The sequence below is a fragment of the Myotis nattereri genome (genome assembly GCF_964212035.1).
Source record: "Myotis nattereri genome assembly, chromosome: 1".
NCBI lineage: Eukaryota > Metazoa > Chordata > Mammalia > Chiroptera > Vespertilionidae > Myotis > Myotis nattereri.
This window is the reverse complement of record NC_138075.1, coordinates 43,078,907-43,106,048: the sequence shown is the minus strand read 5'-3', so window position 1 is coordinate 43,106,048 and position 27,142 is coordinate 43,078,907. Positions and strand designations below refer to the sequence as shown.

The 27,142-nt window shown below is 47.1% G+C and overlaps 1 protein-coding gene across 2 annotated transcripts in view; it reads left to right on the top strand.

The window, feature by feature from the left end:
• Positions 1–6,282: 6,282 nt before the first annotated feature.
• The window catches only part of PAQR5 (progestin and adipoQ receptor family member 5), a gene marked incomplete at both ends in the record, with an annotated part of 37,971 nt that continues 17,111 nt past the window's right edge, over positions 6,283–27,142 (top strand). The window contains 2 exons of one of the 2 annotated variants that reach the window (XM_081112103.1): positions 6,283–6,366; positions 25,554–25,681. In XM_081112103.1, coding sequence (XP_080968229.1) covers positions 6,316–6,366; positions 25,554–25,681 — 179 coding nt within the window. Of the gene's footprint in view, positions 6,367–25,553; positions 25,682–27,142 lie in introns of those variants that run through there. The other variant, XM_081112102.1, reaches the window with a different exon arrangement.

Here is a 27,142-nt window from a genome sequence, read left to right as displayed (position 1 = left end):
TCACCTCTCTGTGCTCCTTGGAGTTCCCCATCCCCGCACCCGGACAGTTTCTGGTCCGTCTCCTCTCTCTACCTGACGTGAGCTCCTGCAGGCGCTCAGAGAGACCTAAGAAGTCTGGAAGTCTGCGTGTCCTCGGTGCCTGGGACAGGGCTGGAGTGCTTTGGGGAGTCGCTGTGCGCAGAGTAAATGCCTGCAGGGCTGCTGGGCACAGTCGACAACAGGGAGAGAGTCTGTGGCCTGAGACGGAGACCTGGGACAGAGACCTGCCGGGGGGAGTGAGCGGGTGCCCCAGCAAGTACAGTTTAGGGAGGGGAGAGTGGAGGGCAAACACAGCTTTGGGTGGCAGGTGCTGGAATCCTCAGCAGGAGCCAGCAGGGGTCTCCAGGGCAGTGAGAAGGAGTCGCCTCAGGGAATGCCTCCACTGTACCAGCTTTCCCTCCCTCCTGCCCACACGTCAGCCTCCTGCCAGAACGTGGGTGAGCAGGCAAGCATGGGGAAACATTTGAGAACAAAAATGTTCCCCCAAAAAAAGATAAAAACCGTCTCCTTGGTGGGGCTGCCCCCGCCTCGTGGCAACCCTGGGCTCCCTCCTGCCACCTCCTACACACACACACACACACACACGCACACGCGCACACGCGCACACACACACACTCACTCCCCAACTTTGCCCCCAATTAGCCAGAAGAAGACACATACCTCCCACTCCGCTAAAGCAGCTCAAAGGGTGACTGTCTGTCCTATAACATAGCTGTGTGCCTTTGTGCACGCTGTTCCTTCTGCCAGCTGTGCCCTCTGCAAACTGACAGATTTTTCTGATCTCTGTGCTCACAACAAATGCCACCTTCTCTGAAAAGCTGTAGCCCTCCGCTGCTTCTTCCCCCCAAATCTGACCCTGTCCCCACCACAGGCTTCCATAGAATTTTGTTTTCATCACCCGCTGGCAGCTAACCTGCCCAGGCACTGGTCTGCGTGGCTCTCTTCTTCTGCAGGGACCCCCCAAGGCTCGGCTGTGGTCGCACCACTGCGTCCCCCGCTCTCGGGGCAGTGCCTGGCACGTAGACTCACTATGTGATGGATGGAGGAAGGAATGGACAAATAAACCAATGGGCTGCCTTTGAGTAAAACAGTCAGTTAAGTTTTTATTGTCTCTCCTTTTATATAAAAGCAGATCTAGCCCCATCTCTAAGAAATCTAAATTGTAGGCACCGAAACAAGCACACCTGAAAGAATCTGAGACCATGTAACAAAGGCCGTAACAACTGCCGTTTGCTGCGGGGCTGCAGGCCGCGCACTGTGCCGAGAGCCTCCGGTGCATCATTGCGCTCACTTCCGAGCTTACGTGTTAGGGAGGAGACCCGGCTAAGGAGGCTCGCAGTGCGCTCCAGGGCTGTCCATGTGCGTAGAGGAGCCTGGGCTGGAACCCCGATCCGCCTGACCAGCGTCTGATTGCCACCCTCTCACGTGTCGGGTCGCTCAGGGGAAGATGAGAGCAGGGAAGGCTCCTGGGAGGCCTGGGCCTGGAAGGCAGGCAGAGAGTGGACAGGGAGAAGGTGTGCACAGCTGAGGGTAGGCTGAAGCCTGGCGGGAGTGGGAGATTCCCAGGAGTTTAAGGGAGGGGCTGGGAGCGTTCCCCCACCTGGCTCTCCCTGGTGGCCCGCAGTGGTAATGGTGCCCGCAGTGCCCAGCTCAGTAGCGGGCAGGCACTGTCAGTGCCTGCCGGGTCCCCCTGGCCCACTTTCCCAGCCCTGCCCGCCCCACCCCGGGGAGAGCAGGGTCTGCAGTGAGAGCCACTCCCGTGGCCCACGGGTGGGGCCAGGGTGTGGCCTGGGTGTGGGCGTTCCTGTTAGAGGCGAGGCCAGCGCAGCCTGCAGATGAGGTTCTCTGGAGTTCACCTGCTGCGGGCATGCCTTCCAGACCGCGGGCCGGGGTCTGGGCGCAGGAGCAGGTTTCTGCAAAGGAACGCTCTTCTCCTTCACCAGTGGGTGGACACGACTCAGAGAGTCCACCCATTTTCCACGGTCAGAGCCGGCCCGGTGACTCCTGGCCTGGAAGGGGCCACGGGTCCGGAACCTTTCCAGCTCACCGCGACAACACTGAAAGCCATGGCCCTGTCCCCCGTGACACAAACATACGTGTTTATGTACTCACATGTGCCCACACATGCAGACACATGCGCACACACGATTTTTCCTATAATTTTATTAACCTCGGGTTACAGACCCCCACCCCAGGACTTGTTGCAGCGGATGGGCCCCTCTCCTGAGTGTGTGGTGATTTATAGTAATAGTAGCGGCATGACCGCTAGGGGGAGAGTAACACTACTGGTATTTACTTAGAATTCGTAGTAATAACTTTATATCCATTATTTCACTCTAACTGCCCACAGCTCTGACTGGGTAGATGTCAATATGCTTATTTCACCAATGGCAACGATGAGTCGGGGAGAGTCCCTCAGCCCAGCCGAGGTCGAATCTAGGAGACGGCACAGGGGAGACCAGGCCTTGGCCTCCCTGGTCCCCAGCCCCATGCGCCTCCCTCCTGTCGCACCTCCCTCAGAAGGCTTCTTGAACATTCTCCAAGCTCAGGGGGCCAGGGTGCTTGCTACAACATACCACGGATTGTTAGGAGGGGCTTCCTGCCCAGCCCTTTTGTCTAGATATCCGGAAGCATTGGTCCCCCAAACCCCACAGACACATCATGGGTGTGTGACTCTCGACGACATTTTTAAAAGCCATAGCTCCTCGCAATCAGTACACGTGTCCGGTGGCATTTGCACGTTCTCTCTAACTTTTTTTGAGTGTGACCTTCCGTAAGAAATACCTTTTTTCCTAACCCAGCACAGATATTGGCAAGAACAGCATAGCAGACCTGTATAGCTTAACATGCATAACCAACAGGAATATCACAGAGCAATACTTACCTTGACTCTAGGCAGCACACTGATACTTTGTTCTATTATTTTTCATACTATTCTGTGTTTAAGTGCTAGTCATGACCCACTAAGTCGATTTTATGATCTGACAGGTTGTGACCTGCAGCGTGGAGAACACTGCGTTACTGGACGCGATGATCGCGGTTTTAATGAACAGTCAGCTGTTTGAAAGTTGTCTGTAATTTTGCTGAGGGGGGCATGTGACCCTGGCTGCAGCCAGGCTGGAGTTCAGATGCAAGTCATGTGTCATCTAGGGCAAGCCCCCTAGCTTTTTGATACCTCAGTTTTCCTGCCTGTAAAATATACAATTAATTTTCTCTGTGAAAATTAGTAGGAGGCCAGGGGATTGTCAAGGGCGGGGGAAAAAAAAAGGGACACATATGTAATACCCTTTGTAAGACTGTAAGCAATAAAATAAAATTAAAAAAAGAAAAGAAAATTAGTAATAGCAGCAAGTATTGGTTGGAACCTTACTTTATAGCAGGCCCTTTACATGGCTTCTCTCTCTTTGATCATAACAACAACCCTGCGAAGAAAGTACTACTGTTGTGTCCATTTTACAGACGAGGACACTGAGGCATGTGGAGTTGGGTCCGTTGCCCAGGATCGCAAAGGAAATGGCAAACCGGGCTTTGAACCCATGTGGCTTGAATCTAGTCCCGGGTCCTCACCTGCCCTGCCAGCTTCCCGAGATGGCGTGGTGAGGGTGAACGAGATAGAGCAGGCAGCAGGGTGACCTCACGGGCTGGGTGCAGAGTAGGTGAGGGTCTCCCCTATTCTCAGGGTGACTTGTGCTAGTTGCTTGGTGCATATCTGTCTCATCTCTTTCTTTATACATTTCTTGGGAACAGGGACAGCCTTATTTATCTTTTTTCCTATGTAACAAAAAATAAGATGGTACAGAGGATACCCACTCCCCCGTATTCTGTGTGTCACAAACCTCTACCATGTTCATGTCCGTTAAATTCTCACCTTTTCCTTCAAGCTGGAGCAGCCCACCGAGAGTCACCAGCTGCACCTCAGCCCTCCCCCGTCCTCATCACATGATAAAAATGCAGTGAACAGTGGCTGGATGAAGCCGTGGGTGAATCATGTACCACTTGCCTTACCTCTCACTTTTTTATTATTTTACTTTATTTTTTCAGTTACAGTTGACATTCAGCCCGTTAGTTACCGGAGTTCTGTTCGGCTAGTCTTCAGGCGGTTCTCCGGGGTGACCGTGCTGTAATGTTGATGTGGTGACGGGAGGAGGCGAGCACAGCATGTGCCTGCTCTGCCATCTGACCAGGGGCCCTGTTACCCCTCACTTTTGATGTTTCGTGTGGTCATCCTCCCTGGATAGTGTGTGCTGTGAGAGCAGGGACCATCTCTTTTCTTCTTCCTGCCCATGACATTGGGGGGACTCCGGGGAGAACCAGAGGACCAAGGTGGCAGGTCTGTGGAGACGCAGCCGGGGGCTGGGTTTTGCTGGTGCCCCTGAGATGCCCCAGCACCGGGCCTCCATCTCGGGTGCTGCCACTGGTGACTCCGTGGCGCTGCCGGCTTGGCGACTGAGACCTGGAAAGCCAAGGTGCGCAGAGCCCCACTCACATCAGCGCTGTTTGTTTGCAAAGCATTAACTTTCGTTTTTTTAACCTGGGTAAAGTGTACATGTGCTTTAAAAAAGTATTCTCTTAATTATTCTGTAATTTGGAAATATTACATAACTTTTTTAATGTGGTAAAATATGTGCAACATAACGTTTACCCTTTCAACCATTTTACGTGTACAATTCAGTGAATAGTCACATGGTTGCCGTACAACCATCACTACTACCCATTTCCAGAACTTTCCATCATCCCCAACAGAAACTCTATGCCCATTACAAAACTTCCCGGTCTTCCCTCCACCCAACCCCTATTCTACTTTTTGTCTCCGTGAGTTTGCCTGTTCTTGGCACCTCACGAAGTGGAACCATACACTTGTCCTTTGGTGACTAGCTTCTCTCACTTCACATAATGTGTTCAAGCTCCACCCATGTTGTAGCATGCGTCAGAACTTCTTTTTTCTTGAAAAAGGAATAACATTCCATGGTACGGCCACACTCTGTTTACTTGTTCTTTTGTTCATCCTTCTGCTGATGGGCCTGTGTGTTGTGTCCGCCTTTTGACTATTGTGAGTAATACATCAGTGTTGTTAAGATGGCACATTTATGACAATGAAACAAATACAACCGATTTTGCTACATAATGCCAGAGCATAAAGAACTATAAGAAGTAAAAGTGTAAACGAACCACACAGACACAAAACCCACACCTACGTTCAGAGGAGGAACAGCATGGCTTAAATTAACAGAATTAAATACATGTTTTATGAAGGCCCAGGATGAGCCAGGCACCACCTGAGTTTCCAAGCATCCGGAGTGTCCTCTCCAACAGCAGGGAACCAGGCCCAGGCAGGTGGCTTTCCCTGCAGGAGGATGTGGCTCAGGCCACGGCAGAGGCACAGGCAGGGCCCGAGGGCTTCAGCGACAGGGACCCAGCCCTCAGGGGGCTTTTAGAGGTGGCAGATTTGGGCCCAATGCTAATGGGGCAGAGGAAGCGTGGACTGTGGTACATTCCGAGCTCTGCTCTTCCTTTGCTAAATCAGCTTGTGTTTTTCTGTTTCTTGGGCCTGCCCCGGGGACTTGAGTTTCTCTAGTTCACATTAGTCACAGCTGTTAAGCAGTCTTACTCCTACATGTAAGCAACCTTGTTAGTCCGAGGTGCTCTGTCTCCAGCAAGTGCGATGGGTTTTCCTGGTCTGGTTCTTTTGTGCTGGGGCAGACACGCTCTGGTTTGCCTTCCGGAAGAGCTGCTTCTCCTTGGGTGATTGGGAGCATGGCTCTCGGTCCTCTTCTGCCCACTGGGTGGACGCAGATGTGGGGTCCCACCGTCTGTTCGGGGGCAGCACGCGGTGCAGTGGGAAGTGAGCAGTCCTGGCCCTCCCCTAGCTGTGCAACCTGGGGAAGTTACCCCCCCCCCCCCGACCCGCGTGTGCAGTGTGAGGGGCTGGGGTGCCCTCTGCCGCCCATTCCAGCTCTATAGTTTAGTGATCGCCCATGTTCCGATTTCATACCTTCCTCCAGTGCTCTGGAGTGCCTCCAGTGCTCTGGTTTGCCTCTTGGTTTTAGGAATGCCTGGTTATTTTGCCATCGTAAGCAAGGTCTGATCCATTCACACCTGACAGCCTTGATCCGGCTGGAGTTGGGCTAAGACCGACCGGGTTTCTTTCCGCTCCTCTTTCAGGGAAGCAGCCGGGCACCCGTGGCCAGAGGCTCCCCCGGCCATGTGAGCCCTTCGAGTGAGGCCCGGTAACGGAGAGCGGCGACCACCCACTGGCCTTCCCCGCCCGGCCTCAAGATGCTGAGCCTGAAACTGCCCAGGCTGTTCAGCATAGACCAGATGCCCCAGGTAGGTGCCCTCCCTCGCATGGCTGAGTTCCAGGTGGTGGCGAGGATGTGGCCTCTGCAACCGGGGATGGCTCTGTCTTCAGTCAGCTCTGTGCAGGCCCGCTCTCTTCAAAGCCTTCCTCCCAGACTCCTCGCGGGGGAGAGCTTCCTGTTCCTTCACTTACACCCAGCCTGGAAATGGAAGTGCTCCCGAAACTGTTTATGGCATAACCCAGTGGTTCTCAACCTTCTGGCCCTTTAGATACAGTTCCTCATGTTGTGTGCCCCAACCATAAAATTATTTTCGTTGCTACTTCATATCTATCATGTTGCTACTGTTACGAATCGTCATGTAAATATCTGATATGCAGGATGGTCTTAGGCGACCCCTGTGAAAGGGTCCTTCGACCGCCAAAGGGGTGGCGACCCACAGGTTGAGAACCGCTGGCATAACCCTTCCCTGTGACATCTGTATTTTATCCTGAAGTGACGTCGCTGAGACTACAGATTTGAGCGGAGGAGGTGAAGCCACCATCATCTTGCTGGGCAGAGGGTTTTTTTAGATCCTCCCTTGGGTGCTTGGACTCGGGCCCGAGGTGAAGACACCCAGCACATGCTTTGCTGTGGTCCCCATCACTTACAGGAGGCCCGGGCCGGGCAGGGGTCAAGGTGGTGAGAAGGGTGTTGGTGGGCCTTCGCCCTGCCCTGGTCTCCTGAGCCTGGGAACTCAGGGGCAGTCGTCCCAGAACACCGGGGACTCCTGGCAGCCTGCACGTTAAGCACGCCTTCGGTGAGGCCGGCCTTCTGGTGAGCTGTGCTCTGGCCAGCTGGGGCCAGCCCTCCTTCCCTTGCACGGAAAACACGGCTGCGCGATGCCCTCATTCCGGTGTCCAGTTTCCTTGCTCTTTGACTGGAGAAGCGTTAGCCCAGGGCGGGCCTTCTCACCGGGAGGGGGTCCCGGGGGGAGGGGGCGCTCCTTGGCACGTGGTCGACCGCCAGGCGGACAGCGCTCCACAGCAGCGTGAATGGAAGGCTAGGAGGAGATGCACCGCCAGGCGCTCTCCCTGACAGCGGGTGAAGCTGGGTGATGCCGGCAAGATGACACTGAGGGGAAACCGAAGACGACGCAGGGCTGTTGGTGGGAAGACGTGAGGAATGCAGCAGGTAACAGACGCATCAGAATGAAGCGGGGTTGCCTGGCTGTTGAGCAGAGCGCCTGCCTCGGGTCCCACAGGGCCATCCACTTGCCTTCCTGGTGCGAGGGTTTAGGTGGCTGATCTACCCACAGAGAGAGCACTGGTGGCTGTGATTGGTGGGATCGCAAGGTGACTCTTTGGCCCATTCACGCGTTACGTTTTTACTGACTGCCTGCTCTGTACAAGGCATGACTCTGTGGAATAATCACACACAAATCCTGCCCTTGCACGAGCACCTCTGTTGCAAAGTGGGTGAGGGTGTGTCCCAAGAGAGGGACAGATAGGGTCAGAGGAGGGATTGGGCACTGACGGCAGGTTAGGGGAAGCGGGGAGGGACAGCCCAGTGAAGGGCCGCCTTTCAGATGTGTTGTGCGGGTTGCGGGAAGAGCATTCCAGGTGGGAGGAACAGTGTGAGCAAAGACCTGGAGATGGGAGATCTCAGGGCAGGGGTGGGACTCAGGATGGTGATCATCGGACATCTCCCTGGGTGTTCCGGTCAAGGTCGGGTTCAGAGCATGTGCAGGAAAGAAGTGGAGAGTGGTCTCAATGGGAGCTTTGGGTAACCTGCTGGAACTCCAAAGACGAGGACCAGGAAACTTCAGGACGCTAAAAAGATGAACATGTCTTCTCTGTCCAGTTTCTGTAAATGAGGGAGATGGCAGTACCCTTTTTAGTAAAATGGCACTAACCAGAGGTGGAGAACCAACATCAAAACCTTCCTTGGGCTCCCACACCCACTACTGGGCTTCCCAGCATCATGCCCACGGTTCCTGCCCCAGATGAGAACACAGAGTGACTCCACCCACCTGGAAGGTAGTGTTACAGGAGGATTTGGTGAGAGAAGGGAAAGGCAATTTTTGGTATTAAAACAGGTGCAAGTATATTAAAGAGAAAAATGCATAATTTGCATAAAAAAATAAAATAGGAGACTTCATATAAATGTTAAGCTTACTTTTGGTGGATTCTGTGGATCCCAAGACAGTCTGCAGAGTGACCTTGGGCAAGATACCTAATCTGCCTACCTCAATTTCCCCATCTGTAAAATGGGGGGATACTAGTATCTGCTTCCTAGGAGTATGCTGGGGGTTAAGTGAGATAACTCGTGTGAAGTGCCTGGCATATGGCGAACTAATATTGGCTGCCATCATTGTTGTTGACTTTCCTAAGTCCTCCAGCTGACTTGGATCAATAGAGCATGTGGGCAGGAGACTTTGAGCAGCCCCTCACACAGACTCGAACCCAGGCTTCCTAGCCTGGTATTAGGCAGGCCTGGCTCCTACCCACCTCCTGCTCGGTTTCCCGTCCTGCACCCTCTTCTCTAGCCACACCGGTGGTCTCTTTAGCCTCCTCACCAGCTTGGACATTCTCTTGACCCCTGTTTGAAGAAGGCTTTCTTACCCCCTACACCAGTGATGGAACCTTTTGAGCTTGGCGTGTCGGCGTTTTGTAAAAACCTAACTTAACTCTGGTGCCGTGTCACATATAGAAATTTTTTGATATTTGCAACCATAGTAAAACAAAGATTTATATTTTTGATATTTATTTTATATATTTAAATGCCATTTAACAAAGAAAAATCAACCAAAAAAATGAGTTCGCGTGTCAGAGGTTCGTCATCACTGCCCTACGCTCTGTTCCCCTTTCTGGCTTCCTCCTTCAACCAGCTGCAGATGTCCGCTCCCTTCCCCGTGGCCCTCCAGCTGTTGGTTAGGACCTCTGCCCTGTATATTAACCAGCTGTGTGGCCCGAGGCACTTCCCCACCCTCTCGGAGCCTCACCCATGGGGCCGGGGAGAGCAGGACACCCACCACCTCTCGGCATTGTCAGAATTATAATTCTGGCACATTCCTGGCTGAGAGATTCCTCACAGGAAAGGGCAGTTTCTCCCTTTCCTTACAAGGTGGGACTTGGGTATATGCCTCCTAATTTCTAGTCTCCCTTGTAGCTAAAAACAGGCCTGGGTATGTTCGCCAGTTATTAAAGATTTGAACAAATAGCTAAGGGATAGAAGAAATATCTAGGCATTGATTCCTACACAGACCCAATTTAGAGACAATAGTGATGTCCAGATAGCAGTTCACATGGATACAGCATGACACGTTGACACGAAACAAGGGCATTTTGTGTCAAATTGAGAAATCTTTTATTAACTACAGCCTTGGCCTGCAGGTTACAGGTAGGCACATGACCGGCCCAGATGCCTGAGTTCAGGGCACAAGGCAGGGGATCTTCTGAGGTGCTTTGCAAAGAGAATCAATCTCCCAGCCTCGCCCTGCAGCTCTGCCCCTTACTGTGGGAATTCCGACAAGACTGGAAACTCTCTAAGCCTCAGTTTCCTCATCTGTAAAAAGGAGGCAGTATGTGGTAGGCCAGCCTCACAGGGCTATTGTGAAGATCCAAGAAAAATTAAACAGAACAGCCTGGCCGGCGTGGCTCACTGGTTTGGCTGAGTGTTGCAGCGGACACCAGGAGGTTGCTGGTTTGAGTCCCCGTAGGGCACATTCTCTCATCAATGTTTCTATGTCTCCCTCTCCCTTCCTCTCTCTCTAAAATTATATATATATATTTAAATTAAATAAAACAGTGGGATTATTATGAAAGAATGGAGGCATAGGCCAGCAAATGGCTGGGAGTGGTGTTGGGTAGGTGGGTGGACTTGGGCGCCCAGGAGCAAGGAGCCATCTCAACAGGGAAATGGTTCCTCTAGCCCAGGATTTCTCAGTGGATGCTTGGATCACCAGCATCAGAATTACCTGGGAGCTTAGTAAGATGCAATAGCAGTCTCGATTGCAGTTATCTTGGTGTCCTCTTTATTGTAATCAAAAGAAATGCTTTCAACATTTCATCATTTAAGAGAATGTTAGTGTGTGTGTGTGTGTGTGTGTGTGTGTAAAAGTAAATAATCTTTATCAGGTTAAGGATAATCTTCTTTATCCCTAGTTTCCTAGGATTTTTTTTTCGCTAATTAGGAATTTTTACAAGACCTTTCCCCCCCTCTGTATCTATATCTTTTGAGGTGGTCATATAGGACTCATTTAAACTGTTAATGTGGTGAGTTACATTGATTGATTACTAATGTTAAACTAACCTTGCATTTAAATACAACTTGGTCATGGTGTAATATTCTATTAATCTATTGCTGGAATCCATAAACTAATATTTTGTTTAGGATCCTTAAATCTATTTAATGAGCTGGCCTATAATTTTTCCTTCTTATACTACCCTTTGCCTGGATTTGGAATTAAGATTATGCCAACCACAAACAAGTTGAAGAATGTTGCTTATTTATTGTATGGAAAAATTTATCATATTAGAATCACACTTTTCTGAGTGTTTGGTAGGATTTATCTGTAAAATGTCTGAGCAGGGCCACCATTTAGCCTACTCCAAGGGAGCACCACTCACCTTTTTGTCTACATTAATGGCAACCTGTAAAATTGTTCAGGGAACAACTTAATTCTATAGCTGAATTTTTTTGTGGAAAAATTGTTTTATGTAACAGCTTTGTTGAAACATGTCACATACCATAAAATTCACCCTTTAAAATTATACAGTGCAGTGGTATTTAGTATGTTTACATACACAAAGCATGTTGCAGAAAACCATCACCACAATCAATTTTAGACCATTTTCATCACATTAGAAAGAAACTACCAGTTAGCAGACATCTCCCCTCCACCCCTGCTCCCAGGCCTATGGCAACCATTAATTGACTTCCTCTCTCTATGGATTTGCCTGTTTGGGACATTTCATATGAATGGGCTCATACCATAGGTGGCCTTTGGCAAATGCCTTCTTGCACTTAGCACAATGGTTTTAAGGTTCAGCTGTGCAGTAGCACGTGTTAATACTGCATTTACTTGTTATGGCGGGATGATATTCCATTATGTAGATACACCATGGTTTTTTATTCATTCATCAGTTGATGGACACATGAGTTAATTCAATTTTTTGGCTATTGTGAGTAATGTTGCTGTGAACATTTGTGTACTAGTTTTTATGTAGACGTATTTTTAGTTCTGTTAGGTACGCACCTGCAAGCGGAATTATTGGGTCATGTGGTAACTCTGTGCTGAAGTTTTTTATTGTAAAATATACTTAGCATCAAAGTTACCATCTTAACATTTTTAAGTGCACAGTTCAGTGGTATTACATAGATTCACATGTTGTGCAACTGCCCCCACCATTCATCTCCATAATTCTTTTTATCTTATAAAACTGAAACTCGACATCCATTAAACAATAACTCCCATTTCCCCTCCCCCCAGCCTCAGACAACTACCATTATACTTTCTGTCTTTATGAATTTGACTACTCTAGTTCTTCATATAAGTGGAATCAGACAATATTTGTCCTTTCATAACTGGCTTATTCATTTCACTTAACATAATGTCCTCAAGGTTCATTCATGTTGTAACATATGTCAGAATTTACTTCCTTTTTAGGGCTGAATAATATTCCGTTGTTCGTATATACCACATTTTGTTTATCCCTTCCTCTCTCCATGAACACTGACTTGCCTCTATGTTTTAGCTGTTGTGAATACTTTGACTCTCCTTTCAATTATTTTGGGTATATACCCAGAAGTGGAATTGCTGGGTCATTTGGTAATTGTTAAGTTTTTGAGGAACCACCATTCTGTTTTCCACAGTGGCTCTACCATTTTACATTCCCATCGACAAGCACAAGGGTTCCAATTTGTCCACATCCTCACCAACACTGTTGTTTTGAGTTTTGTTTTGTTTTTAATACATAGTAGCCATCCTAAGGGGTATGAGGTGGTATCTCGTAGTTTTTTTAAATATATATATTTTTTATTTATATATATATTTTTTTTTTATTGATTTCAGAGAGGAAGAAAGAGGGAGAGATAGAAACATCCATGATGAGAGAGAATCATGATCGGCTGCCTCCTGCATGCTCCACACTGGGATGGAGCCTACAATCCAGGCATGTACACTGAGCAGGAATTGAACCGTGACCTCCTGGTTTATAGGTGGAAGCTCAACCACTGAGCCACATTGTCCAGGCTCTCATTGTAGTTTTGATTTGCTTTTCCTTAATGATTAGTGACGTTGAACATCTTTTCATGTGTTTATTGGCTATTTGTATATCTTTGGAGAAATGTCTACTCAAGTCACTTGCCCATTTTTAAATTGGGCCAATTGTGTTTTTACTGTTGAGTTGTAAAAGATATTTATATTTTCTGGACACAAGTCCTTTATCAGCTTATGATTTGCAAGCATTTTCTTCCATTCTACGTGTTAATTTTTTTCATTTTATTGATGATATCCTTTGAAGCACAAAAGTTTTAAATTTTGATATCACCTATTTTATTGTTGTTGTTCCTTGTGCTTTTGGTGTCATATATAAGAAACCTTTGGCTAATCCACGGTCATGAAGATTTTTTGTTTGTTTGTTTTTAATTGTTTAAAGTATTACATATAGTATTACATATGTTTCCTTTTTCCCTCATTGACCTCCCCGCAGCCATTCCCCCTACCATCCCCCTACCCTGCACATGCCCTTACCCTCCTAGTGTCTGTGTCCATTGGTTATGCTTGTATGCATGTATACAAGTTCTTTGATTGATCTCTGACCCCCCACCTCGCCTTCCCACTGAAGTTTGACAGCCTGTTCAGTGCTTCTCTGTCTCTATCTATTTTTGTTCATCAGTTTATGTTGTTCATTATATTCCACAAATGAGTGAGATGGTGTGATATTTATCTTTCTCTGACTGGCTTATTTTGCTTCGCATAATGCCCTCCAATTCCATCCATGCTGTTGCAAATGGTAAGAACTCCTTCTTTTTTACAGAAACGTAGTATTCCATTGTGTAGATGTACCACAGCTTTTTAATCCACTCATCTGCTGATGGACACTTAGGCTGTTTCCAAATCTTAGCTATGGTGAATTGTGCTGCTATGAACGTAGGGGTGCATATATCCTTTCTGATTGGTGTCTCTGGTTTCTTGGGATATAGTCCTAGAAGTGGGATCACTGGGTCAAATGGGAGTTCCATTTTTAATTTTTTGAGGAAATTCCATACTGTTTTCCACAGTGGCTGCACCAGTCTGCATTCCCACCAGCAGTGAAGGAGGGTTCCTTTTTCTCCATATCCTCATCAGCACTTGTCGTTTGTTGATGATAGCACGGTCATGAGGATTTACTCATATTTTCTTCTAAGAGTTTTATCTCTTTTGTGATCCATTTTTTAATTATTACATGTGGCGTGAGAAAAGATTCCAACTTTAGTCTTTTCTTTTATGTATGAGTATCAAGTAGTTCCAGGACCATATGTTAGAAGGACTATTCTTCATTAAATTGCCTTGGCACCTTTATTAAAAATCAATTGACTGTAAATACAAGGGCTCTTTCTGTACTGTAAGTTCTATTCCATTGATCTATTTGTCTATTCTTATGCCACTACCACATTGTCTTGATTATGTGGCTTTGTAATAAGTTTTGGGAAATGTGAGACTTTCAACTTTGTTGTTGTTCTTCAAGATTGTTTTGGCTGTTCAGGATTCCTTGCATTTCCATATGAATTTAAGGATCAGCTTGTTAGTTTCTACACTCACACACACACACACACACACACACACACACACACACAAAGACAGAATTTTGATAGGGATTACATTGAATTTGTTGATCAATTTGGGGAGCGTTATCATTCTAATAATATTAACTCTTTTAATCCATGAACATGGGTTGTCCTTGCATTTATTTAGGTCTTCTTTAATTTCTTTCAGTGATGTTTTGTAGTTCTAAGTGTACAGGTCTTATACCATTAAAATAATCTGTTAAATTTATTTCTAAATATGTTATTGTTTTTGATGCTGTTATAAATGAAATTGTTCCCTTAAGTTGATTTTCAGACTGTTCACTGCTTGTATATAGAAATGAAACTGAATTTGGTATATTGATCTGATATACTGCAACCTTGCTGAACTCATTTATTAGTTCCAATCGTTTTTTAGTGCATCCTTTAAGATTTCCTATATGTAAGATCATGTCATCTACAAACACTTCTGCTTCTTCCTTCCCAGTTTAGATGCTTTTTATTTCTTTTCCTTGTCAGGTTGACCTAGCTAGACCCTCCTCTATGATATTGAATAGAAACAGTGAGAGCAGGCATCCTGGTCTTGTTCCTAATCTTAAGGAGAAAGCTCTTCTTTTTCTTTCAGTAAGTGTGTATGTTAGTGGGTGGTTGGGGGGCTGGATGAAAAGGTGAAGGGGGTTAAGTGGAAAAAACCCTTCAGAGAGACACACACACACACAAAGAAGTACATTACCTGTGGGTTCTTCATAGATGGGCTTTATTGGGTTGAACAAGTTCTGTTCCTATTTTTTGAGTGCTTTCTTATTATGAAAGGGTATTGGATCTTATTAAATGCTTTTTCTGCATCTACTGGCATAATCATGTGATTTTTGTTTTTCTCTCTTCTGGATTAATCTTGCCAATTTGTATTTTTTAATATTTGAAAAGAGGCAAATTTGTACTCAGTGGAGCTTCTATTATGTATTTTATATCTCCAATTCCATTGTTGTTTTGTTTTGTTTGGGATAATCCTCACCCGAGGATATTTTTTCCATTGATTTTTAGAAAAAGTGGAAGGGAGGGTGAGAGAGAGAGAGAGAAGCATTGATGTGAGAGAAATTGATTGGTTGCCTCCCACATGCACCCTGACTAGGGCCTGGGACCAGTCCTGCAACTGAAGTACATGCCCTTGTCTGGAATCGAACTCGGGACCCTTCAGTCCGTGGGCTGATGCTCCAACCACTGAGCCAAACTGGCTAGGGTTCCTTTATTATGGTTAATTTTTTCTACTTTGGGTTTATTTTATTTTCTGTTCCTCCTCTGACTTCTTAAGTTAATCGCTGCCTTATATCTGATTCCGTATTGCTTTAACTTCAGCCTATATGTGCTATTCTAATTAATTTCTAATGTCCATTTTGATTTTTTATGTGACTTATGATTGCTTAGACATGTTTATTTTTTAATTCCCAAGTGTAAAATGGAGTTTTAATGTTATTGATTTAACTTAATTGAATGCCCTCTGTATTATTCCAGGCCTTGAAATTTGTTCAGACTAGCTATATGATCTAACACATGATCAATTTTCATAAGTCTTCTAAGTGTACCTGAAAATATTTATAGTCTCCAATAGCTGGGGGCAGCATTCCATGTATGTCCCACAAGGTCAAATAATTTTATATTATTACTAATTTTGTTCAGCTTCATCTACCATAATTGAGATGTATTAAAATATTCCACTATGATAGCAGATTTGTGAATTATTCCTTGTAGATAAGTAAATTTTTACTTTATATATTTTGAGCCTGTGTTTTTTAGGTATATCCAAGTTTATAATCGTTATATCTTCCTGGGGAAGTAAATTTCTTATTATTTCGTAGGGATTCTCTTTGTGTCTAGTAACGCTTTTTGTCTTGAATCTGACCGTCACGCAGACACTCCAGCTTTGTGGTTTTGTATTTGTCTGGTTTCTTTCTTTCCTTCCTTGGACTTTCAATCCCTCCCTGTCCTTATATTGTAACTGTGTCTCATGTAAATGACACATAGTTGGATTTTATCTAGTTTGACAGTATTGGTTGTTAACTGGACAGTTTAGTCTGATTATATCTATAACAAGTATTGACATATTTGCATTTGTTTCGATCATCTTAAGTGCTTTCCATTTGTCCTGTTTTCTCTGTTTAGTTATCCTTTGCTTTTTTGCTTTCTTTGGATTGAGTTTCATATTCTTGTTCTCTATTTTCCTTTTAACATTCTATTTTCCCCTTCACTTCTTTTATAACTCTATTTAGAAATATGCTCTATATTTATTGGTTTTGTGGCTACTCCAGCTGTTTTAATAGGAATAACTATACTAGGCAGAAAGGGCTAAACTATGCTGACTTTCAGAATTTCTCCCCATAAATTAATAAGTGGCCAATGGACAAATAGACACTTCTCCAAAGAGGACATACAGTTGACCAAGAGATATATGGGGAAAAAAACCTCCTCAATGTCACTTAGTCATCAGAGAGATGTAAATTCAAACTACAGTGAGGTATTCACCTCACACCTACCAGAACGGCTACAATTAACAAATCAACAAACAACAGTTCTGGTAAGAATGTGGAGAAAAAGGAACCCTCGTGTACTGCTGGTGGGAACGCAGACTGGTGCAGCCACTGTGGAAAACAGTATGGAGTTTCCTCAAAAAATTAAAAATGGAACTTTCGTTTGACCCAGCGATCCCCCTTCTGGGAATATAGCCTAAGAATCCCAAACACCCATCAGAAATAATATATGTACCCCAATGTTCATAGCAGCATTATTTACAATCTGTCCAAGTGCCCACAGTAGATGCGTGGATAAAAAGTTGTACATTTGCACAATGGAATATCATGCGGCTGTAAAAAAGAAGGATCTCTTACATTCTGTGACAGCCTGGATGGGCCTGGAGAGTATTATACTAAGTGAAATAAGCCAGTCAGAGAAAGACAAATATCAGATGACCACACTTACATGTGTTATCTAGTGAACAGAATAATCTGATGAACAAAATAGGTCCAGAGACATGGACGCATGGAACAGACGGACAGATTTCAGTGTGGTGAAGACCTGGGGTGTAGTGGGGGCTGGATGGAGGGGGAAAGAGGAGAGGGTTGGGGGACTGTGAATAATAAAAATAAATTTTTTTAAAATTCCTCCAGATAGCTCAATGACTTAACATGGCAAAGTTTTATCTCACATTCACTTCACATAACTAAGTGCTCAGTGGGGAAGTGGGAGATGGGAGATCTACCGTCTTGTAGTTGCACTGTCTGGAGCATGTGGCCTCTGGTTTGCCACAGGAGGGGAAGAAAGGGCGATGTTTAAGTTGGGCTCCCCAGAAACAAAGATCTGTGTGCAGGAAGTTTATCAGGGTGAGTTCTCAGGAACAACACCTGGAGGAATTGAGGGAAGCAGGACTGGGTAGAACAGTGGTTCTTAACCTTCCTAATGCCGCGGCCCTTTAATACAGTTCCTCATGTTGTGGTGACCCCCAACCATAAAATTATTTTCGTTGCTACTTCATAACTGTAATTTTGCTACTGTTATGAATCATAATGTAAATACCTGATATGCAGAATGTATTTTCATTGTTACAAATTGAACATAATTAAAGCATAGTGATTAATCACAAAAACAATATGTAATTATATATGTGTTTTCTGATGGTCTTAGGCGACCCCTGTGAAAGGGCCGTTCGACCCCCAAAGGGGTCACGACCCACAGGTTGAGAACCGCTGACCTAGGGCTTCTGGCCTCTAGAACATGAGAAAATAAACTTCTGTTGTTTCAGCCAGTCAGTCTGTGCACTTTGTTATACTGTGCCTTGGCAGTCCGAGTGGACTGGTACACAGGTGGTAAGGTTGGGTGGTCAAGTCCCTAAGCCAAGGTCTCTCAAACTTTCTCTGCAGGTGCCTGCAGGTCACCTGGGGGTCTTATTGTAATTGTGTGGGGTTAGGATAGAGTCCAAATTTCTTTTTTTTTCTTTTTTTACATTTTAAAATTTATTTGGGGGAGGGGGGTTGGGAGAGAAAGAGAGATGGGGGTGAGAGAGAGAGAGAGAGAGAGAGAAAGATTTGTTGTTCCACTTATTTATGCATTCATTGGTTGCTTCTTGTACAGGGCCCTTGAACCTGAAATCTTGGCAGATCGGGATGATCTAACAAATGGAGCTACCTGGCCAGGGCGAAGAGTGCATTTCTGACCAGCTCCCTGGGCATGCTGATGCTGCAGCTTCCTAACCCAGGCTCCTGCCTCAGCATCCTGCTGCCACCTCCCTGCCTAGAATCAGTTCATCACAGAAGGGGAGGTTCCCTAAATGGGACAAAATGAACCCAAAAACATGGGCATGAAAAGCCAGGGCAGGGGATAGAGACCACTGAGAAGCCTAGTGAACTGTCTGGGCAGAAGGCCTGGAGAGAGCCGGGAGGGAAGAAGGCAGGGCGAGAACGGCTGCATCCACTTTAACCTTTCACTGAGTGAGTGCCTGCCGTGTGCCTGGCCCTGGGTTGGACACTAAGCACTGTCTCCTGCAGGACCCTGCTTAGGTTCCCAATTAAACATCACTTGCCACAACCCATATGCAATTACTTGAACTCTAACAGACAACTGTTGTTGGTATCAAGCCATTACAGGTAAGTGCTAATTTAGAACACTGGTGTGATATTCTCTAAAACATAACTGCCCAATATCCAGTAAGGATGCGTGCTGTACATGCAGCACAGTATTTATAAAAGACAGTGGTACATGTCTGCTGGCCAAACATATAAGAAGGATAAAGAGCAATGAAACAAATTATTACTATCTAGGATGGAGGATCTAAAGGAGATTCGTAATTTAATGAACAATAAAGTGAAAAAAAGAAGACATAAAATGCCTTTAAAAAGTAACTCTGGCCCTAACCAGTTTGGCTCAGTGGCTAGAGCGTCAGCCTGTGGACTGAAGGGTCCCAGGTTCGATTCCGGTCAAGGGCATGTACCTTGGTTGCAGGCACATCCCCAGTGGGGAGTGTGCGGGAGGCAGCTGATCGATGTTTCTCTCTCATCGATGTTTCTAACTCTCTATCCCTCTCCCTTCCTCTCTGTAAAAAAAATCAATAAAATATATTTAAAAAAACACAAAAAAGTAACTCTGACTCCGTTCAGGTAGGGGGCACCTGGGCCAAGTCCTGTTGAATGGCTGGCACCATCCCGGGCGCCGACACAGAAGATGAGCGTGAGGAAGCTGACACAAGGAAGTGTCCCCTCGGGTTCACATTTGTTATAAAAGGCAGTCTTTGATTTAAGGACTAGGAAAACGGTTTTCAGTTATAGGCATTGTTTGAAAAATCTGCCGTGGGCAAGCCTGCGGTAACGGTATAACATGATTAGAAAGTCTGGGGTAGGCAGAAAAATGGCCCCCAAAGATGTCCGAGTCCTAATCGCCAGAACCTCTGACTGTATCAGGTTACACAGCACAGCGGAATCGGGGTCTCAGGTGGAATTCAAGTTGCTCATCAGATAACATTACAATAGGAGTCCCATCTGGGCTTTTCAGGTGGGCCCAGCTCATCACAAGGGTCCTTACACGTGGAAGAGGAAGGCAGGAGAGAGGCAGGGGAACTGTGACTGTGGAAGGATAGTCGAGAGACCCAACATTGCTGGCTTTTGCAGATGGAGGAAGGGGCCGGGAGCCAAGGAATGCTACCAGTGGTCTGTGGGAGCTGGAAAAGGCAAGGAAGCAGATTGCCCCCCACCCCTGAGCCTCTATCACCTTGATTTTAGCCTGAGACCCACACCAGACTTCGATCCTACAGAACTGTAAGATAATAAACGTATTTTCTTTTTTAAGCCACCAAGTTTGTGGTAATTTCTTATGGCAACAATAGAAAACAAACACAAGGTCAGAATGGGACCAAAAATCCAAAAGCAATCTTCGAGCCAGAAATGGCAGCACATGGTTGCAATTTCTTACTAGGAAAATCGATGGCTTCCTTTGGAACAATTCAAAGATTATGCAGACATTCTCTGAATCCTCTCCACGATGGGATAGCTTGTTGAAATGCATAACAAATCTGACCATAAACTATTCTTAGTCACACAATGGGAATGCCAAATAAGTGCCATTAAGAGAGAGTAGAAACAGCAATATAAAACCTGGTGATCCATATTAAATTAAAATATTTAATTTCTTCTAAATTATAATTATGCAACTTCATTACAATGTTTAAACTTAATATGTAAAATTTATAGTTCATTTCTGATTCTAAACATGGCTTTAAGAATATGTAACAGAACTGAGCAGTAACTTGGCAGAAATTTCTTCCAAATGAAATTAATTAAAAAAACAAACTAAGACTCAATGACTAAGAATAGTGTTGTAAATTGGCATCACTGCTAATAGAATACAAATTTTGTGATAATGTTCATTACAACAATATAACTCATAATTCTGCTGAAATGAAAGCAAGACAAAGAAACTATGGAATAAACATGTAGTAATTCACAAATTATGTATGTTTTTATTTTATTACTCTTCCAAATATCACTAATCCATTATTATAACATCCAGATGTGCAATAATAACTGAATTTAGTTGTCTTTGACATTTAGCTGACTTCAGCTATATAAAAATCAGAGTTTTACATATTGTTTTTGTCATGAAGGGATATTGTCAAGGTAGAAATAGAACCATTTTCTATTTATTCATTTATTTATTTATTTATTTATTATGTAAGTCTTTATTATTGAAAGTATTACATGTGTCTCCTTTTTTCTTTTATTGACCCCGTAGAACAGCAGTTCTCAACCTGTGGGTCGCTACCCCTTTGGCGGTCAAACAACCCTTTCACAGGGGTCGCCTAAGACCATCGGAAAACACATATATAATTACATATTGTTTTTGTGATTAATCACTATGCTTTAATTATGTTCAATTTGTAACAATGAAAATACATCCTGCATATCAGCTATTTACATTACGATTCATAACAGTAGCAACATGACAGTTATGAAGTAGCAACGAAAATAATTTTATGGTTGGGGGCCACCACAACATGAGGAACTCGCGGCATTAGGAAGGTTGAGAACCACTGCCCTAGGTCAAGGTGCCAACACGGTTGGTTCTTCTAAAGCCACCCCCTTGGTTTGCAGATGGTCCCCTTCTTACTGCTTCTTCCTGTGGTCACCCCTCTGTGCACACACACCCGTGTCTCCCCGTGTGGCCAAATTCCCTCTTCCTACAGGGACACTGGTTAGATTGGGTTGGGACCCACCTTAGTGGCCTCGATTTAACGTAATCACCACTTTTAAAACCCTATATTCCAAAAATGGTTACATTCTGAAGTGCTGGGGATTAGGGCTTCAATATATGAATTTTGTGGGGGACAAAATTCAGCCCGTAATGCCATTTTAAAGAAGAAGAGACAGAGGCTGAGAGAAGTCGGTGACAATCCAAAATCACCCTGTGGGCCAGGAGGTGAGCGCTTCGTCTCCAACAGCCCCTCTGAGTGGCAGCGATGACAGTGGAAGAGGCTGGGGGTGGAGTCTCATGTTTGCATTTAAGTGGTAGCTTTGCACCTGGCTGGCGTGGCTCAGTGTTTGAGCATCAACCTGTGAACCAGAAGGTCACGGTTCAATTCCGGGTCTGGACACATGCCCGGATTGTGGGCTTGATCCCCAGTGGGGGAGTGCAGGAGGCAGCCGATCAATGATTCTCTCTCATCATTGATGTTTCTCTCTCTCTCTCCCTTCCTCTCTGAAATCAATAAAAATATTTTTTAAAAGTTTCAGCCTTGCTCCCACTATTTCTGGGATCTCGGTATATGCCTTCCCCTCCTCAGGCCGTAGTTCCCCTTTCTGTGAAATGGGAACCATAGCAGGCCCTCCCTCACTGGGCCGTGAGGATGCCATGAGATCTGGACAGGAAATGCAGACTCTGCCTCGCCCCTTCGCCTGCTAACAAAATCCACTTCTTCACCACCAGCCAGAATTCCCGATCACTTTCCGCAGGTGATTTGCAGTTTAATCGCTAGAAAAACCAAGGGTTTAAAAAGGCCGCGGTGGAATGCCAGGCATCGGCTGGCAGGTGCGCAGGGTCTTTGTGGGAGCCACGCCCGGGCCAGGCACCGAAGGGAAAACCTGCTGGCGTGCCCTCCCAGCCCGGTGCCCGGGGGTTCTCACGTCTAAATAATAGGCTGTGCACGATTTGATTTCATTTCGCTCTAAATGGCCCAGCCTGCAACCAGCGGTGCAAGGCGGGGTCCTACGAATCAATTCCGCTGCGCAGGGGAGCCGGCGCCCCTCACCTGGGGGTGCTCAGAAGTGAGGCCCAGCCACAGAGCGTGCGGCAGTGGTTGCCATTTGCCTTTTGGGGTCAAACTAGGTGTGAGTCCAAAATTGCTTTCAAATGTTTCGTTTGTTTGGGTTTATGTAGCCTGCACTCTGTGAAGATCTCCTCCATGCACAGCACTGCCGAGGCTAGAGCGGGACGGTGGGGAGAACGAGTCCCCTGCCGGGCTCAGGGGGCTCAGCACTGGAGCCTGGCAATTGGCCTCGCAAACCATGGTTCAGGTTGGGAGGCAGGGAAGGGGCGGGTCAGACATCGCTGTTCGGGGACAGAGGGACTCCGTCTCTCATCCTTTACCCATCGATTCTTTGAGGAGGGAGGGCTCCTTTAAATCCCGCCTCTATGGCGTGTTACATGTGGGGTTCCCACCCACGTCCGGGGTCAGGACAGCAGCTCAGGGAAGCAGGTTCTGTCGATCTGAGCGCAGCCCTGGCTGTGTAGTGAGGTGTCCTCCGCAGGTCTGGGCAGATTCTCCAGTGTGGTCAGTGTGCAGTGTGTGTATTTCCAGCCGCTCTGTTCTCCTCTGGCTTTTGACTGTGTCAGCATCCTCTCTTGCCTCCCCAAAAATTCGGGGTCCAAAGAGAGAAGGACAGTAGTCACACCGGAACCACCCTGGGCAAAATGTAGGGGGTCTCCCTCTCTGGCTCATGCCCCCCCTCCCCCCTGCGCCCTGCTGTCCTGCAGCCCCACCCGCCTCCTCCCTCAGTCCCACCCCACCTCCTCCCTCAGTCCCACCCCGCCTCCTCCCTCAGTCCCACCCCAGCACGCAGGCGCCCTGCAGGACCCTCGTCACAAGATCGCCTGCTGCACAGGATCTGCTGACCTCGTTCATGGCAAGGAGTGACTCGTAACAGTTCCTCCTTTCCAGAGTCTTTGCATTTTAATTTAAACAAATGCTTTCATTTAAACAAAAAAAAAAATTTTTAAAGGAAAGAGAAAACGTAAGAGAGAGAATGAATGACCCATAGCTTCTACAAGAGGGCCTTCTTAATTTTTTTTTTAATCCTCACTGGAGGATATTTTTCCATTGATTTTTAGAGAGAGTGGAAGAGAGAGGAAAAGACAGAGAGACATATCGAGGTGAGAGAAACACATCGATTGGTTGCCTCCTGCATGCACCCAGACCAGGGCCTGGGCCGGGGAGGAGCCTGCAACTGAGGTAGATACCCTTAACTGGAATCGAACTGGGACTCTGGTCCACAGTCCAATGCTCTACCCACTGAGCCAAACCAGCTAGGGCTACAAGAGGGCCTTCTGAGTGTGTGCCAAGCCCACACCATCCTCCTCACGTGGATCAAAGGCCGAAGGCTGGCCCATTTGCCTCCTTGCCCGCAGCCCTGGGGAGGGGGGGGGGGGCACAGCTGTAAGCCAAGATCCCTGCTGCCCATTAGAGAGGCCTCTCCACTGCAAACCGGGATGTCAGCAGAACTGAACGGAGAATCTATAACTGGAACAAATCGCTTTAATTAGCTAAGACCCAAATCTAATTCAAATAGTATTTCTTCACTGAACCATGAACCAACTTCTCTATCCTCCTCCCCCAGTTGACCAGTTTAACTCAGAATTGAACTAAGAAAGGAACATACTGACCATCCAGCTAGCTAACGCCTCCCATTTCACAGGTGAGAACCCTGAGGCCCAGAGAGGGATGACCCAGCTCAAGGTCACGTGGCACCTCAGTGGCCCACATTTGACTCTTTAATAAAACCCCTGACTTGCTCCACTACTTAAAGTGACCTCTTGACTCAGAACCCCAAGAGACAGTATCAGTTATGTTCCATGTTGTGTATCTTTGAATCGGGATCCTCTCTTACACTAAGAAGATGGTAACTCAAATGAGAGATGGGTGTCTCGGCTGGAATTCTCCCAGCCTTCCCTTCCTCCCACGGCCCTAGAAAATCAAAGGGAAAGATTTAAAATTTATTGTGACCTGAATTGTGTTATGATTACTGATATTATCATTATTATTTGCCTCGATTATCTACTCATATTAAATTTACCTCCTAACGGTTATAACACCATTCACGTAAATCAGTGGTTCTTAACAGGGGGAGATTTTACCCCCAAGGGATGTTGGCAATTTCTGGAGACATTTTTGGTTGTCACAACGTGATAGGGGACACAGCGGGTGCTGCTCGCATCTTTTCGGGAGAGGCATGGACACTGCTAAACCATGCCTAGGACAGCCTCCACGACAAGGGCTATCTGGCCCCAAATGTCAATCATGTCGCGATTGGGAAACTCTGATCTAAATCCACACAAAGGGGAAAGAGTGTCCCACAAACCCTGCTACCTCAGCAAATAAAACTCCACTTTCCTGTTCCCTCCCAGCCTCTGCCCCACCACGTGTGCTGAAATGCCTGTAGGTCTTCTCATCGTGGCTGGAATACAACTTACAGTCTTCTTTTTTCCACTTAACTTTGCAGCCTGAGCTTTGTCCCTCTTGCCTCCTCGTCTTCACCACGACCATTTTTAATGGTGTGATGTTGTCCTCAGGCGGGTTGACAGCCCGTGTTTTACCCGACCGGTCCAGGTATCACATGGGCACTTGGTACCTGAGAGGCTTGCCAAGTGGGCTGCGTGGGGTGGGGATGGCCTGTGTGGGCCAGCCTTGTCCTCCACCTCAGCTGATGCCATCATAGTTTTCATCATCAAAAGGCCTTTATGAAGCGCTTTGGTGAATATTTGCAAGAGGGATCTTGGGCAGAGAGCTTCCTGCCAGCCCCTGACACCTGGGGCATGTCGGCTCAGACAGACAGCACATATGTCAGCCAGCCACCGAGGCATCCGAGGACCAGGCCATAGGTCCCCGGCAGAGGCTGCCAGGGAGAGGGTGCCAAACCAGATTCCTAAACAATGTTCATGACAAGAGTAAGTGTGTCTGAGAATGGAAGACAGGCTGGATTCCTGAAGGGAGCCAGGGCCCTGAATTCTCTCCTCCAGCTGGCTGTGGGCTTCTTGGAGGACATGGGATTTTAGAAGCCGGGGGCGGGCGGGGGGAGCACTTTGACAGGTGTTCAAGCGCACAGCCTGGGAGAAAACCAGATGCCGCCAGAGATGTTCCTCCTCGGACCTGCCTGCCACCCTCTCGTCTCACCTCGGTGCCCCTCCTCTCCCCCACAGGTGTTCCATGAACAGGGCATCCTCTTTGGCTACCGACACCCACAGAGCTCTGCCACCGCCTGCATCCTCAGCCTTTTCCAAATGACCAATGAGACCCTCAACATCTGGACTCACTTGCTGCCTTTCTGGTACTGTCCAGCCCCTTGGCCAGCCGTCTCATTCGGGAATCCTGGGAGCCAGGGCTGCTTTAAACACAGCTGGGGTGGGGAGGGCTGAGATGCTGTGCTGGGGTACTGGGGACTCCGCCTGGTGTGTGGGTGTGGAGCTGAGATGAGCTTCAGATCATGGATGGTGGTGGGATTCGTGGGGCTCCTGGCTCTGGAGTCTTCCCTGCTCCCTGCCCCCGGGCATGATTTGATCTGATCCCCTTCAGGCTCAGAGGCTCCCTGGGTCTCCCAGAAGCCCTAGTTAAAACGTCAGGAGCTTGAGCAAGTCCTTTATTCCCTGGAAGCTCTGAGCACAGCCCCTCAGGCTTTGGAACACCTGCCTGGTGTCTGTTTTATGGATGAACCACAGGTGATTTAGGCTGTTTTGAAGTTTGTGCCGCTACAAAGAGCGCTGGCCTGACCACCTAGCTTGTGGGGCCTGAGCCCTGGGTGCAGATCCAGCTGAGCCCCAGTGGCTGAGGCGCCCCACCGCGTGCACACCCCTGCACTCCCAGGCCCAGCTGAGCAGTACGGAGTGGCAGGAGGCCCTGGGAGAGCCGGGAGTAAGATGCCCTAAGAAAGGGGGACTAGGGAATAATCTCAAGATGATCAAAGGATATGTTGTGAGAAACAGCAAATAGCTTAAGCTTTATTTCTGCTGGGACAGGAGGGGAAAGTTCCTCCCATCGCCAGAGGACTTAGCGATGCTCCGTGGGTCCCTGCGTGAGGAGCTTATAGTCTCCTTCCCTGGGAGGGTGCAAGGGGAGGGCGCCGTGATTAGCAGTACGTGGAGTTGAGCAGCTCTGGAGGCAGGACCCCCTCACGTGGGTTGTAGGTCAGACAGATCTGACACAGCATGGACCTCGGCCACGCAGGAAAGTGATTGCAGTGTTAGTGGAGGAATCGTGCGGAAGAGAAGGGAGAAAGCGTCCTGTTGTCTCTAGACTAGGGGTCCTCAAACTTTTTAAACAGGGGGCCAGTTCACTGTCCCTCAGACCGTTGGAGGGCCGGACTATAGTTTAAAAAAAAACTATGAACAAATTCCTATGCATACTGCACATATCTTATTTTGAAGTGAAAAAACAAAACGGGAACAAATACAATATTTGTATTTGCATGTGGCCCGTGGGCCGTAGTTTGAGGACCCCTGGGCTAGACTTTCAGGGCCCCCCGGGGGGGCTGCCTGGGACTGAGCAGCCTTCCTGTAAGGGGGATGGAGACGAGCTACAGGGATGGTGCCCAGGTCAAATGTGGATCCTATGAGAGATGGTTGAATGCACCGGGGTATTTAGGATGAAGTTAAAAGAGGTGGGGAGGGTTATGCCTTAAGATATTTGATGGGCCTGTTCTCGATGATCCCACTGGGGAGCACTCGGGCCGATCGAATGGTGATAGATTCCAAAGAGACAGGTGGCAGCTCAGTGAAGAGCTTTCCAACTCTCG